This window comes from Amia ocellicauda, chromosome 8 (genome assembly GCF_036373705.1).
Source record: "Amia ocellicauda isolate fAmiCal2 chromosome 8, fAmiCal2.hap1, whole genome shotgun sequence".
Lineage (NCBI taxonomy): Eukaryota > Metazoa > Chordata > Actinopteri > Amiiformes > Amiidae > Amia > Amia ocellicauda.
This window is the reverse complement of record NC_089857.1, coordinates 42,749,125-42,765,221: the sequence shown is the minus strand read 5'-3', so window position 1 is coordinate 42,765,221 and position 16,097 is coordinate 42,749,125. Positions and strand designations below refer to the sequence as shown.

General features: G+C 48.4%; 1 protein-coding gene across 1 annotated transcript; it reads left to right on the top strand.

Moving 5' to 3' along the window:
• The first annotated feature begins 576 nt into the window (after positions 1 to 576).
• LOC136755113 (stearoyl-CoA desaturase 5) lies at positions 577 to 15,761 on the top strand. The gene is made up of 5 exons (XM_066711520.1): positions 577 to 1,085; positions 8,682 to 8,812; positions 10,258 to 10,463; positions 11,018 to 11,250; positions 11,736 to 15,761. Exons 1-5 carry the CDS (start codon positions 866 to 868, stop codon positions 11,924 to 11,926), a joined length of 981 nt encoding a protein of 326 aa, XP_066567617.1. The 5' UTR covers positions 577 to 865; the 3' UTR covers positions 11,927 to 15,761.
• Positions 15,762 to 16,097: the final 336 nt, after the last annotated feature.

The following is a 16,097-nucleotide window of genomic DNA, read 5'->3' as shown; positions in this document are numbered from 1 at the left end:
GTCCGCTTCAGTTCGTGTAAATAAATAAATGACACATCAAGGTCCAATAATACAACCCTAAGTGTAGTCTATATAGAGGAAGCACGTTTTATATGACATTTATGTACGTTTTTGTCCGTCGCAGAGGAGAAAACAAATAAGTATAACAAGTATTACTTTGCTATGGAGTAACTTAAGTCCTGTTGATGCACTCCTGGAATAAAATGTGATATTTCACTCAGTGCGCAATTCCAGATCAACGCAAGTGCGCTCTGGTCAGCCTGCTGGCGTCGCTGCTCCACAGTGTGACGGTTCCGCTGTATGACTGGTGTATACGCAGCACTGGACGGGATGCATTGCTGCACAAGGAGACAACTTGTAATGTGTGTCCTTACAACTAAAATTAAAGACCCAGAGCATCCCTGTCTCCAGGCACGTCGCGCAAGTAGAGCCGGGCTGACTGCGTGCTGTAGCGCACAGACAGTGTCCCTGGGGCGGATTGGACAGGCTGGGACACTTGCAGCTCAACCCGTGTGCTGGACTGTCCGGTCCCTGCCTGTCTCTGCCTGTCTCTGCCCACACGGCTCCATCACTTGCACCTGCTGCTCCCACACTGTCAGTCAGCGGCGCCCGTCCACACAGCGCCGCCGCCTCTCCTCCGCGGCCGGTGATTGGCTGCGGCACTGCGGGTCCAGCGCGGTGGGAGACGCCAGCAGCAGATGCTCGTCTCCTCCACCCGTCACTCCGGCTGCAGCCTCTGAAGCACGCAGCACCTCCCCGGCGCCGATCTGACTGCCATCCCTGCGTCGTCACCCGCTCCTGGTTGCTCCGGTTCAGGGGCGCTTCTTTCCCCCCGCTATCGAGCACACGGTGCGTTAATGCGGAGATGGTGAGCGCGGAGGAGGGCAGCGAGATGCGGGACGGAGCGGCTCTGATGCGGTGTGCGTCGGCAGCGGCGGAGGCACCGGGCGGGGATGCCCGGGCGGGGAGCGACCCGGCCCCGCAGGTCGTGTGGAGAAACGTCGCGCTGATGAGCCTGCTGCACCTGGGCGCGCTGTACTCCCTGTCGCTCGTCCCCAGGGCGCATCCTCTGACGTGGGTCTGGGGTAAGTCTGCGGCTGGGGGCGCTGTACCTGCCCGGGCAAACGTGCATGTAGTCGCCGGGCGTTGCATTGGCCAGTTGCGCACATAGGTGGCACACAGCAGCGGCTCGGCGGACAGGGTAGCCGGCTGCAGAGGCGGCACAGATGGCGCTTCTGCGGTGCCAGGGGGGCAGCGATGCCCCTCGGCTCTGCCCCCTCGCCCCTTAACGCGCAGACATGAAGTGCAAACGGTTCTGCATGACAGGACCTCAACAACCTGTTCATGACGGCTCTCTTGTTCTTCAAATGCGGGTTATTGTGCTGCATTGGCACTGTTATCGTTGTTGCTGTGGGCATTATTCCCCAGGCGCTCGGCTGCTATGAAGGATGTTTGGAAATGAGACTTTTTTTAGACCCCTGTTGGTATTTAGAGCCTGTGAGCCCTCAGACACGGCCTCGCCACAGAAATGGCCCAGTCCTTGCCACAGACCCTTCCTGCCCACAGACACTGCATCACCGCAGATGCCACCTCACCACAGACCCTGTCCCTCCACAGACACTGCTCTGATGGTGTGCTGAGATTTTAATGACCCTAAGCCAGTAGATTCGCCATAAATAGTCCATATGTTTGGGTTATTGGATTTTTTAGACCTTAATTTAGCCATATGCGGATATTGTGTCTAGTTTACAACAGCAGATTGTTATAGTGTCTTTAAAAACAATGCATAGAATGTTTCCGAAAGCTCATGTTTTATTTTTTAGTTTTATTTAAAGCTATTCTGTCTTATAGCCAGTTGTTTCATTAATTAAAGGGTAATGATAATTATGACCACATAGGTTTTAATAGTCTTTTTTCTTACAGTGTTCAAAATAATCAACATTAATATACATATGTAATATTGCATGCATATTTGATGTATATATTTAGTAATAAACACAATAGATCACACATCAATGTTAGATAATTGTCCCAACAGAGAGAAGGCGTACGATAACAGTTGGTTAACTTTCAGTAGAGGCAGTGCAGTCGTTCACAGACACTGATCTGCTCCAGGGGATCAGGGAATTGTCTTGGGCTCTTAACGCTGTGATTAAATACATAAAGATGAAACCCTGTTCTCTCCCTTAACTACACTGAAGGCCTCTCCGCTGAACGCAGTGATGTGATTATTCTTAATAGACGTGCTTCAGGTTCTTGAGCTGCCAATCTCTGTCCTCCAAGTCCTTCCCAGCTGTGCTGGGTGTTTGAGTTGGGGTCTCCACTAGATCTGAAGACTATCCTGTGTAATTTGTGTGTGTTTTATGTTTTGACCTTTAATGATGTTAATAATAGTAGCAGTAGAGTCAGTAGTGGTGGTAGCAATAGTAGCTGTTTTGTTGTTGTTGCTCAGGGCATCATTTAGCAGCAGTTGCAGCCTGTACTTATTTGAACCTGCATCCCTGAATCTCTCTGCGAACACCGATCGCACTTCCTGCTCCGCCGGTCCGGTGGCATGGTGTGATGTCACCGTCCACAGCGCGGCGGCTCAGCTTGCATTAGGGACAACCCGCATGTGTCCCCCTGAGTTTGAGTCTTTAGAGCCCGTGGCTGTGAGGCTAAAGCGGCTTTGTGTGTCACCCTCGGACTGGAGAACTACATCTGTCTTGGGAGGACTGCTTTAGCACGAGAAGTATGTCTACAGAGAAGAGCGGTGCAGACGTTGTATGGAGAGGGCATGGCTTTTAGATTTGACCTGCATATGTTGTTAATTGCATAAAATGATCTAAAACATGAAACACTGGATGGTGGCAAACACACAGCACAGATCAGATGTTTCTCCTCTGCCTCGCCTTGGACATTGCAATTAGAACAGTGTATGGAGATGTCCGGTGTCATAACCCAGTAGTAGTTATTTTTGTTGTATTTATCAAGAGAATGACTGATCTGTGAATTAAAAAACTAAAATCTATGGACATTATTCCGTAGTGTCCTTGATCTTTTGTTTGATGGAGCAAAGCTGGACATGTTACCCAGCGCGGGGACAGAAACGGACTCTGGAGGAGAGCACGGCCCTCTGTGGGAATACAGGCAGCACATTTGAGGAGAGGCTGTCGCTGTGATGATGTATATTAATTACACGTACAAATCTGAAGCTGCATTCTTGTTTCACTGTGGACCGCGTGTGAAGATGCCAAACAGGAAACCATAGATAATGATTTACAGCAAGGCTCCTGAAATCAGTTAAATGGAAGAGCTAACTTTATTTCCTGGCTGCAGCTGCGCGTTTCGGCCGTGTCAGAGATGTCGGAGGGGAGATGGACAGGGATTCGCACTGACAGCCGGGTTCAGAAAGAAGGAGAGCCCTCTCTCGCTCGGCACCCAGTCGGTCTCCCCGCCGGCGTCTCTCTCTCCGGGGCTGTTACTGCCCTCAATGATAATGTTTAACTTGCCTGGTGAAGTCATGGAAAATTGCAGCCCAGCAAAGCACACGATGCAAACTGTGCTGATGAAACACTGTGACTGAAAGCTTTTAGTTGCTGCTGTTGCTAGTATTATTATAAAGAGAGAGAACTGCCATATTGCAATGAGCACACTCCACTTCTCAAGTAGACAATTTGTTTGGTTACCCAACAACATTCCTGCTGTGCCTTATAGATTTATAAGGGGGACTTGATTCAAGTCTTCAAAATCATGAAAGACATCGACCACATCAAACCAGAGGAGCTTTTCCAGATCAGCAGGGACACACGCACCCGGGACACAAATGGAAATTGGGCTTCAAGGCATTCAAGACAGAAAACAGGAGACACTTCTTCACACAGAGAGGCGTCACAATCTGAACAAACTCCCCAGCGATGTGGCTGAAGAGACAATTTGGGAACATTCAAAAACAGACTGGATAGGATCCTTGATCACTTAGTTATTAATGGACACCAAACGAGCACGATGGGGCGAATGGCCTCCTCTAGATTGGACACTTTCTCATGTTCTTCTTATGTTTTTATATGGTATATATATAGTATAGATTTCACCCTTCTGCTGGAGCAAGGCCAAGCACTAAGGGAAAGCTGCTAGTCTTAATGATTGTAGGGCTGTATCTTTATTTTATTTGATATGATATTTATATTTAATGTTTGCCCTATTTGTGGATCATTCTAGTGCCTTGCCGGCTGTGCTGCTCTCTTCCTCTCTGAGCGGTGATGTGTCTGTTCGGTAGCCACTACTGTGCACAACCCTTTATTACGGAGTTAGTTAGCTGGATGAACAACACACAAATTCACACATAACAGATCGAATAGGATGGGCCTAAAAAAAAGCAGTAGAAAAAGGCAGCTGCTGCAGACTGCGCTTTTTAGTCTTTGCACGGCTCAAAAGGACTGTTTCTCCTGCCTATACAATTGCCTGTCAGTGTGAACAACAATACACATTTAGGCAAACATTTAGTTTAAGTATACTCTTCACACTCCTAAAATAATACAGCATGTCCTTTTCTGTTCATAAAACATGGGGGCTATGAAGTCTGAGAGGAAGTGATGGCACTGGATAGTGAGGGGGAGCTGGTTGGCATTCAGACACTGGCCTGGACGCCTAACCCAGTTCAGCGATGCAGCTTGCCAGCTCAGACTGCAGCCCCCAAGGGCAGGAGAGCGGAAAAGCATGGAAAGCAGGTCAGTGTGTTACTGTTTACCCCAGTACCGCACAGCTGCCTGCCTTCTGTGTTATTTCTCATCCTTTTCTTTTTTCTTTTCAATTATGACCGTGAGTTTGAGGAGGATATGCAGGAGGTTTGCATTCACAGTAGATCAGTGGAGACCTGGGAATACTGTCAGCAGCTCCGACGGCACCAGGCCTCACCCGGGATCTGAGGGGGTGTAAGGCGTAGCTCGGGGACGAGGGGCCGTTCTGCCGTGGGGATCCAGTGGAAAGTGTGCCCATGACAACGTCAAGAGATCCTCTCTTTGAACCTCACAATGTGTTAAAAGCATCCAGCCCTCCTCTAGATCACTTCTCCGCCAGCATGTTGCAGACATTTGCTTGTCTGTGCCTCATCCTGGAGCGAGATTGCTGTGTCACACAATCCTATCTCCGTGTGTCGTGGCCGTGCCCGCGGGTGACACACACAGGCTGGTGAAGTCCTGGCCTGCTAACTGTGGCTGGCTGTGCTGCTAATTTCCGTAATGTGCCAGTGTGTCTAATGAAACGATACGCTGTAAAACCTGCTAGACAGCAAGTGTCTGGTATCTATGGGAACCAGGGCCTAGCACATCCAGCAAAGCCTTTAATTGTCTGTAAACAAACCAGGCAGCCGGTGCGGTCGGCCTCTCCTTACGGGTCCTGTGCAGGGTGTCCGCTTTATTTTTAGAGGGAGAAGATATCATCAATGATTGAGGAACTGGGGAAAGATATGACTTTTACCAACTGTGTTGGTTAGTTTGTTTACTTGGACATAATAACAAAAACACAATCTTAAGGTAGACCAGGATTGCAGTCGAATGAGAGACTGAAGTCGGGGTACCATTGCACGTGAAATCCCCACAGGGCGTGGTGTACGTGTGCTGTGACAATACTGTGACTTTATTTTGAATACAGGTCTATTACAGTGGATACTGTGCAGATGTTTTTAACCGTTTTTAACCCCCCAATTAGCCTGTTTATAAGGGAAGAAGCAGGGAGGGGATATTTTTAGTTTGAGTTGAGTCCTCTGGCAGTGTTGCTTTCAGCCCTCCTGCCCACACCCTGGCTGACGGCTCATGGAAAACAATTAAAAAAGCAGCACACACAATACAGCTGCCAGCACGGAGAGCAGGAGGGACGCATGAGCAATCGAGCTGGGCCCTCGGGGGCCGAGTGGAGAGACAGGGCCTGGTCCTGCGCCTGGCTTTGTCACAGCCTGATTATTTGAGCCGAGTTGGAAATGCCAGTGTAGCTATTGATTGATCGGTGAGGAAATGCATTTTGTTTGCTCTTTGCCACCATGTCCATTCCTGTTCCTCTTCGTCGATAGGAGTTACTCTCATACTGTTGCTCCTTTTTGTTTTCTCCTTCTGGATTACAGTTCACAGAAATGGGCCAAGACAGTAGCGCTTTACATTTCGGGAGGCTTTGTCAAGTTTGGCTAATTTAGTGGTCATGTGCCCAGGCTAGATCTCTGCTAATCTCATGGGCGTCTAACAAACATCTGTCTCTTGCAGTTTTCAAAAATTAGTTTGCAAATGAGTCACTTTGCACCCTGCCACTCCATTTATTAACCAGAGACAGTGGCTTCTGACAATAATTAGCCTGCGATGGAGTGGAGACAAGTTTTGTAATTTATGCTGTGTGGATAGAGCAGAGGATTGATTGGGTGTCTGGGACTCTACAACATCTTGTGTAGATGAAGTGCTGTACAACTGGAAAAGGCACGTCACAGAGGAAAGCACAGCCATTTCTGCAAGGCATGTTGCACATATTTACACTTGGTTACTCCAAGGTTGTCTGAAGGCATTTCACACAGAAAATCCCACGAGGATGTGTCCGAAAAGAACAACACGATGAAAGCCCTGGTGATTTGTGTGGCAGTGAGTGTCGCCAGACCATGCCAGCGAGATGATACAAAGCCAGAAACATTACTTCCCCAAAAAACCCGACTCGCCCATCTGTAATGTGTCCCACTGACCCAGCTCGCCCGGGTCCTCGGGTCTGCAGGCTTCTCTCTGGCAGCAGAAGAATAATCCCGTCATCCCCGTCACGCAGCCCGGGCTCTTTGCTTAATGAACTCAGATTTTGAAATATAGTTGTCTTTGCCCTTCGCGCTGCCCTTCATTCACACCTGTGCTGTGGAAGACATTCATTTTGCTACCTTTAAGAGGGCAGTATCAAACACACACACACGCTCACACACGCAATCACACACATACACATTCGCACTCGTGCACACACACCCACACACAGACACACCGTGGCAGAGCTGCTGAGACTGAGGGAGGAAGGGCAGGGAGGACGAGACGACGAACAATAACACTGTGCATTACAGGCCGGCACCCCAGGATGCTGCGCGGTGGCACAGTGATTTGTGTGTCTGTAGCGTGACTTGTGGGGGGTATTTGTGTGTGTGTGTGTAGGACGTTTCTCCTGCTGCTAGACTCCAGTGTGCATGAGCTCCCTGTGTCCTGCAGACCCTGGAGATGAAGGCACCTGCCCTGTTCACATCCTCGCAGTCCCAGCTCGGGCTGCACTTTCCAAAAAATGGACCGATTGATTAATTTATTTGTTTGATTGATTTGTCAAGAAAAACATGTTGATCTGGTTGATTCTGAATGTCCAGCACCACTCCTTAGATGTTTGTGTGACCAGGGGGACAAAACAGGGTGGCAGGTGCACTGTTGTTGTTTAGTTTTTTTTTAATATTATTTTTAATTAATTGAATTATTCAGTACGATTATCCTCTTTAAGTAGAAATACAATGCTGTGAATCAAAAGCAGCTTAGTCCTGGATGTGCATAAAGAACCAACCAGGAACCAACCAGGAAAAAAAGGACGAACTGATGCCGCCGAATACATCACGGCGTTGGAAATATCTGACACGATGCGGCAACGACCGATTCTATTAACCATGTGGCTCATCCTTTAGGCACGTCTACTGTGGTACATTTACCACATGATTTTTACCCTTTTGATTGGGTTTTACCATCCAGTGGTGTCCTGTTGTTCAGCATCCCTTTACTGTACTTTACTACACAGGCCTATGAGGTAGCCATAGTCTCCTACAATAGACATGCCTTAGAAACATGACATTTTGTGGAAATGTCCTAATTACTAAAGAAGAGAAAGGGGAACATTTGAAACCGAGTTGTTTGTTTGGTTGTGCTTTTGTGTGCTTCAGTCAATATTTAGTAAGTTGGCTCCCCCCACCCCAGACAAAGATAAAGGCTCTTTTGTCCTGGTAATGAGAAATCTCTGTGTAATTGCAATTTGCGTCGCACTGTCGTTCAGCAAATGTAATTCTAGTGGATCAACAGAGTGCATTTCCGTCTGTATGATAATCCTCGTGTGTTTCTCCAGCACTTGTGTCAGGGGTCTTCGGTGGCAAACTGGCAGCTAGCATGACGAGCCATTCACTGCTCATAATACCCGAACAGCCTGCTTCATAATTGAATGCATGTAATATGATCTTTGTGATCGAGAGAAGAGAAATGTGGGATAAAAATAGCTTCTCACTCGGTCGCTTTAATATCTCCGGAACCGTATTAATTTGCTGGAGCCAATTTTAAAGAACGGGCGAAAACATAAGAGCGTTCTGCTGTCCGCCGCCTCGACGTGTGAAGCGCTGACAGTAATGCTGACACTCAGAGCTGATTGTGAGATTCAGCGTTTTCATCCCTCAGCGAGAGAGATGTTTATAAATATTGATGTGTTTGTAATGAAGTGCCGAGGAGAACCTCTCTGCTGCGCGGGAACCACCTGGTCTCCGCGGTCGGGACGGGTTCGAGATGAGGGAGGACAGGGAGGTTGTGCCTTTCCCGTGGGCAGCGGAGACAATGAAGCGCTAAGACACTGCAGGAGTGCCTTAAACCAAACAAAGAAATGAAATGAAAGTGGAGAGTCCTGAAGGGAGGCATTGCTAATTGGTGTGTGTGTATGTGTGTGTCTTTGGTTTGCAGCCTACCTGTGTTTCTTGGTGACGGCGCTGGGCGTGACAGCGGGGGCACACCGTCTCTGGAGCCACCGTTCCTACAAAGCCCGGCTGCCCCTGAGGGTCTTCCTCGCCGCTGCTAACTCCATGGCTTTCCAGGTCAGTATGGGAGGAGCCCTGTCTCTCTCTTTCTCTCTCTCTGCCCACCTCCCTCTCTACGCTACTGTCTGATTTAAAACGCAGAGCACTTCACTGGCGGCCCGCTGGGGGCTCTGTTGGGAACTGTTTAACCGCCAATTAGCCCTAATCTCCACCACCTGAGATGCGAACACACAGACGGGTTTCATCAGGACTCGCCGTCAAGATGACTTTCGCAGACCCAATCTTTTTTCTCCCACGACTGTCCTGAAGCACTTCTCTAATTTGAATAAAGCAAGGCTCCATGAGCTTTAAAAATTAATTTGAAGACTGCATTTTAAATGGGTTTGGACTCTCTCTCTCTCTCTTTCTACTTTTCTCTGTCTGTTTGTCTCTCTATGTAACTATTCATCCATCCACCCATCCGTTAACTATATGCATCTATGCAGTGATGTCTGCGCATGTACTTATTCGATATTATTTTAAATGAAGATTCTCCAGTTAATTTTCCCCCTTTATTTGTAATTGTTTTCAACCCCAAATGGCCCGTTACTGACGAGCTGCCCGGCTGCGGCCTCTCCTCCAGGAGGGACGAGACAGACGCACACTATTTTCTTGCACCGGCAGCTCGGGATGCCGGCCGCCCATCTGTCACACTAGTCAGGCTCCACAGCGAACCCGTCCGCAACGCAGAGGTGGTGTCTGGTCGACATTTTCTCTCACTGCAAATCCTCCACACAGCCCGGACGGACCGAGCCGTCACTCGAGACACCACCGCACAGCCTTGAGATGATTTAAAGGAAACGCTGGTTCGCGTGGAATCTAATTCGGTGCTAATCAGAGGTTCACGCCTGGATAAGCCTTCCACCGAAGAATGAGGGAACTGGATTCCATCTGGGTCTAACCAGAATCACTTTGACCTCCAGGATCAGACCAGAAAGTCCTCAAATCGATAGTTGTCTCCCTCAGAGGGGGACCTTGCTTTTCCGTAGCACTGTTCCTCTCCTTGTCTGGAAACAAAAAAGAAATCGCTACATTTTTTTTTAATCTTCTTTGATCTATGGCTTCAATTAACTTGCCGACAGGTGCTGTGACTGTAGAGGTTTTAAATAAATAGAAAAATGATTGTCTAATTACCACAGCCTGACATGTAATTTAAATAGTGGAGCTGCAGCCACCGGGATGCCCTCACTGAACCCTCAGACAGCAGGAGAGGGGCGGCCATGTTGTGAAGACCGCCACGTTCAGTCCTGGGCCGAGACCACAGGGAACCTTCTTTCACAAGTATAAATGAAGGCCAAGAAGCTGAAAATTTTAAATAAAATGACAAACATTGGGAAGTAAAGAAACTGGGTAATTGAGCATGAGAAAGTGAGTAGCTAACCGAGTGAACTATATCCCCCCTCCCTCTCCACTTCTATCCCTGTCTCTCCCTCCCTGCCTCTCTCTCCTGCTCTCCTCCGCAGAACGACATCTTTGAGTGGTCCCGGGACCACCGCGTGCACCATAAGTACTCGGAGACGGACGCGGACCCCCACAATGCCAAGCGGGGCTTCTTCTTCGCCCATGTGGGCTGGCTGTTCGTGCGGAAACACAAGGACGTCATCGAGAAGGGAAAGAAGCTGGACGTCAGTGACCTTCTGGCCGACCCTGTGGTGGTGCTGCAGAGGAGGTGAGTCCTTCTCAGGGGTGCGGCGCGTGTCCCCTCCTGTACATGTCACGGTCTTCCCCCTCGTGCCCTCCTCAGCTGGGTGTGAATGGTTAGAGTAGCAGTCTTGTTTGGGGGAAGTCTGTGGACCAGACCTGTTGACCAGGCCTAGACAGTGACGGCACATTGCCCAGGAATAGAGGACATCTGTCTCTCCAGTTCTGATGTCCGCCCCATTGTCTATCTGGACTGTGTTCATTTCAAAAGGCAGCCCTGGGGGCGGACGAGAGAGGAGCCATCTGGAAGCACGTAGTGAAAAAAACAAAATGCACAAAACATGCCTTTTCAAAGGAATGTCAGTGTACACTTTAGGAAGAATACAAATAATAAAGCCAGTGTTTCTAGAGTAAATAGAGAAGTAGATCTAGTGGGAGTGTAGCTCAAAGAGTCCCTCAAAGGAAAAGAAAAACAATGTAGATAACTTTACAAGCAGGATCATATAGAGGTCACCGCATACTTGGTTGTGTAAAGCCTTGGACGCACACCTTCTCCAACGTATAATATTGGATCGGTCACAGGTACTACAAGACCTCCGTGGTGCTGATGTGCTTCCTGCTGCCCACGCTGGTGCCCTGGTACTTCTGGGACGAAACGCTGTGGAACTCCTACTTCCTGGCCTCCATCCTGCGCTACACTGTCTCCCTGAACGTCACCTGGCTGGTCAATAGCGCTGCCCACATGTACGGCAACCGGCCCTATGACCAGAACATCAGCCCCCGCGAGAACCGCTTCGTCACGTTCGGAGCCATCGGTGAGCACGTGTGTGTGTGTGTGTGCGCGTGTGCGTGTATGTGTGTGTCTGTGTGTGTGTGTCTGTGTCTGTGTGCGCGTGTGCGTGTATGTGTGTGTCTGTGTGTGTGTGTCTGTGTCTGTGTGCGCGTGTGCGTGTATGTGTGTGTGTGTGTGTGTGTGTGTGTGTGAGTGTGTGCGTGTATGTGTGTGTGCGTGTGTCTGTGTGTGTGTGTGTGAGTGTGTGTGTGTGTGTTGTAAAGATTGTCAGCGAAAACTCAGGAGGCAGTTCTAGCAGCGAAGGCTTCATCTGCCGCAGTTTTCGGCCACTTATTGAAATGCTGTCTTGACTAACATTTACACACATAACTGTGAGGAAACTGAAGTGAAAAAGTACAACGGGAAGGGAGAAGGTCTGGGCTCAGAGCCGAGGCCAGGGCACAGGCAGCAGGTCTTGGCAGGTGGCGGAGATTGACACAGCCTGTCTTGTGTGTGTGTTTGTCGCAGGCGAGGGCTTCCACAACTACCACCACACGTTCCCCTTCGACTACTCCGCCAGCGAGTTTGGCCTGCGCTTCAACCCCACCACCTGCTTCATCGACACCATGTGCTGGCTGGGCCTGGCCAGTGACTGCAAGAGGGCGTCTCAGCAGATCATCCAGGCGCGGAAGAGCAGGACTGGAGACGGCAGCGCCTGAGCCGAGCGCCCCCCGCCCCGCCCCCGCCTCCCAGAGAGAAACCTGGAGCAGAGAAAAGGCCTTACGTTCTGTTCACCAAGAGAAGGGGCGCGGGGGTGGGGGGGTAACATGCTTTTGTAGGATAAGCTTGTGTTTTTGAAGTTTGATCTTCAGAAGAACTGTGTTCTTTAGCCCCATCCCACTCCCCCCACCCCACTCCACTTCCTTCAGATTATTTTCTCCCTCACTTCTCTGACAGCATGTGTTTTACTTACAATCTTCTGCCCTTCTTTTCTCTGGAATGATTACTATTTGAGAATCGCAGCAGTGTGTTTCCTGATCAGATTATCATCATGTGCGTTGTTTTCAAGAAGAGTTATTTCACAGTGTCTTTTTGAATGAAGCTTTTTGTTTGTTTGTTTGTTAAATAGTGTGTTTGATTGTTTTTAATCAGGATTTAGTTTTGGGGTGGCTAGTGGCCTCGGACCCCCAGGACCAGACCCACCAGACCCACTCTCAGGACCGTGTGAGATGAGAGCTCAGCGTCCGGACAGTTCAGACTCCTCTTAGCCGCTGGCCTCTTCTTAAAACAGAATTGCAGAGATTCTGAGTTTTAGCCATTTTCACTAAAGTTTAAGGAATTGCTGGTGGCTGCTTCTCCAATTTCCCAGTGTTTCAATTAAGTGTGACCCTTATTACAAAGCAGAGCATTTTTTAAATCCAGAGCAGGTCAATGGATGGGAGTATTTGAAAATTAAAAAAAAAAACTAAAAAACGTTTCTCTGCCCAGGCCAATGTGTCGCTGGCTCCGAGCTCCCCCAATTCAGTGGGAAGAGCCAGCTAGTGGTACAGCCTGGGCCTAAAGCCTGTGGGGGTGTCACTGAGAGCTGTGTCTGTCCCTGGAGCTCAGACTTGCTCTCGGGTTGATGGGGTGAGGAGAGCTGGCTGGTCTGCCTATCCCAGTCTTGGTGCGGCAGGTAGAACTGCAGCTGTCAATTTCACATTTTCATTATATTTAATGTTCCCAGAATGAACAATTTTGTTGCTTAAACAAAGGCAAAAACATGAACAGAAAAGCACAATAATCTTCAACAGCTAGCCTTGCTCCTCCCGTCCACAGGGAGATTTGAATCAGACCTTAGAATCAAACGGTTTAAGTCTTAAGTCTATAATCAACAGGTGCTGAACTGGGACCTCCCCTATAACAAAACAAAACACCACTTCACTTCACTTCACAGTATTCACCGTTATAGTAAAGAATAAGTCCTGGGAGCTGACTGCACGTCGTCTGCTGCTCAGAGACACTTCCACAGGGCCGTGCGTTTCATCTACAGGACAGAGCTGAACCGCAGGCTTGTCAGAGATCCTACAATAAGAAAATGGTGCTGCACAGCCATTAGAAATAAGATTCTGAGCAGCAGATCCTATAACACTGATGCGCTCTGCCTAAAAGCTGCTCTCGCCTGTTTTCTCTCCCTCGTAGGTGACGACTGGCTGTCAGACGCCACCCTGTCCGTTGAGTGTTGTCGGGTAGTTGAGCTGAGCGGCAGTGTGGGTAAAAGGTGACCTCTAAACGCCTTCGCCAACGATATAAAAGCCCTCGACTTTAAACTGCTGCCGCCGAGACGATTTTCTGTGCTGTGACACGTCCGCTTGTTTTCTCCTCAGTGGAGCTGTCTGGTGTCTGAGCACAGGCTGTTTTCCAGCTGGCGAAGCGCATTCTGTGTGTTTTGGGACGGCTCCTGCTTGGGAATGATGAGTTTCCTGACTTGTCTGAGGGCCTGTGTGTGCAGGGGTGGTGGGGAGCTGTCAGACAGCCGGCCCTGGGCAGCTTGGAGCAGCAGGGGAATGTCTGGGCAATCCAAACACTCGCTGCCCACCGTCCTAATACGCCTGGCATTCCCAGGGTCAACAGGGCACAGAATCGGTATTTTATGGACCTTGAGCAGTTAAAAGTTGAAACCAAAAATACTACAACAACAGCAAAGTATTCAATGCCGCTGAATAGTGCCAATTAAAATAAAGACATCGACTGTAAATATAATCAAATTGACCGATGCTTTAATCTGAAGCCACTGGCAAGGGTTATAGGGTGACGCTCGAGCTCCGTTTTGCACATTTCAGTTGGTTTTTACCGCTCTGTGTTTGGCATGCTGACAGCTGCATGTAGGAAGACCACTTTCCATGAATGCGTTTTGGAAATGTTTATGTCCCAATGTGAGCAGAACTCAGTGTTACCTGACACCACTGCGTAATCTCCTAGCGTGATCTCGGGTATCTGTGGCTGTCATTGCAGTGTGGCAGTCTTATACACAGAGCCCCCAACACACAATCACAGACACATTCCTCGCGGAGAAAGAAAATGACCAGGCATCTTGTATAGCAGACCTAGTCCGGGAGGAGCCCCTGTCCTGCTGGTTTATGTTCTGAGCTCTCAATTACTTAATTGAACCCTTAATTGAACTCTGAGGCTTTTCATTATTTTAAACAGTAGCGGTTTTAAGTTAAGTATAGAATTGTATAAAGAATGTATTAAAGAACCATCTATTTTATTAAACATTTTAAAATGTAAGCAGATTATTACTTCAATTAAGGGTTCAATTAAGTTATTGAGAGCTCAGCTGGAACAAAAACCAGCAGGGTAGGGGCTCCTCCAGGAGCAGGGTTGTTTCTACACCCCCTGTTTCTCTATAACTCCGCTCTGGCCTCCTGGAAGTGATATAATACAGTTCATCCATCACTGTTAAGCCCATTGAGGCCAGTGCTGTTGGGTTATCACGTCTCTGCCACAGTGGTGAGGTACAGTCATTGTTTGGCCGCCGTGCCTCACAGGTACCTGATCGATTATTATTACATGACTATATTGCTATTATGAGCTGTCCGAACCTGAACACAGTATACTTAATCATTCCGGTAAGATATGAAACAGTCGTACTTTACTCCAGTGCTGGGGTTTTCAGTGTAGCGTGTCAAGGAGTCTGCCGGTCCGAGAGCTGGGGATGCTGGGAATGGGCCAGTGTCTGCGTAGTGGGGTCTGAGCGCCCCCCTCTGGCACGAAGCAGAGCTGCACCTAGAAAGCAATCGCCACCTGGCATTGTGGGAATTAACACCTGTACAGGAAATACAAAACAACACCCTGAGCACAGCAACCTGCAACACAGCTTCTGCTTATATATATATAGTAAATATATATATAATTTAATGTATGATTTGATTAGGTTGGCCTTCCTATGTACTGCATTTGTTTTTCCACAAAGTAGTTGTGCTCGAAGATGCTTTGTGATTAATAATTATATACGTATGTGTTTTGTGTTTAAGGTACCAGTGTTCTTCGAAAAATTAGGCATCTACTGAAACCCGACTCTCAAGTGATTGTAAAACAGCTTTAAACGATGCCAAAACACACGACTTCCTTACTGACCATCTCATGGCCATAGTGCGCGTTTTCTATATCCTGTAGAGGCTTTGTAGTCGTATGAAACTCAGAAGAAGAAGAAACAAATATGAAGTTTGCGTTATTTATTGATGAATCCTCTCCGTCTCATCTCTCTCTTTACTTGCTTCTGGTGTCCCCTCTCTCCTTCCTCCTCCTCCTCCTCATGTGGAAACGCTCATTGAACCCTGGCTCCTTTTCAGGCGTGTTTCTGAAGCACTGCATCAAGCACAGGTGCACTTTGAAGACAGAAGTGTATTTTAGTAGCAATTTGAATTTTGGGGTATATTGTATAGTAGCATTCAATAATGCCAAACTATGATTTCATACAGCAGATGCTTTCTATATTGGTGTGTTGGCTTAAGTGTCTCTGGCTGTAGTGTGGAACTCTATCAACATTTTTCAATAAATTATTTGCAAATGTTACAATGGCTGTCTGTCGTTCCTTTTCACTGGGGGAACTGGGGTGTGGGGAGTTGTATGTATCTGCAGAGTGTGGGGTTAGATAAGGCACTCGAGAAAAATCTCCGCACCACACACAGGATGCGTTTGTATTTGTGCTCAGTCGTGCCCACACAGTTTCTGCAGCTGTGGAGGTTCGGGGCCAGTGCGATGTCCATGCATTCCTGCAGATGTTGTATGTTGTAGCGTGTGTGGCCAGCCCTCCACACGGATGGGAGCCACCACCAAACCGTGAAACGTACAGGTCTGTCGTGCAATTGTACATCCTAATTTCTGATGTGGTCAAGGCCAAGTCTT

Excerpts from the sequence above, each read along its gene's own strand:
- LOC136755113 (XM_066711520.1), top strand. The coding sequence starts at position 866 with ATGGTGAGCGCGGAGGAGGGCAGCGAGATGCGGGACGGAGCGGCTCTG. Across the intron at positions 8,813-10,257 it reads CTAACTCCATGGCTTTCCAG|AACGACATCTTTGAGTGGTC; the intron begins GTCAGTATGGGA and ends TCTCCTCCGCAG. Across the intron at positions 10,464-11,017 it reads GTGGTGGTGCTGCAGAGGAG|GTACTACAAGACCTCCGTGG; the intron begins GTGAGTCCTTCT and ends GATCGGTCACAG.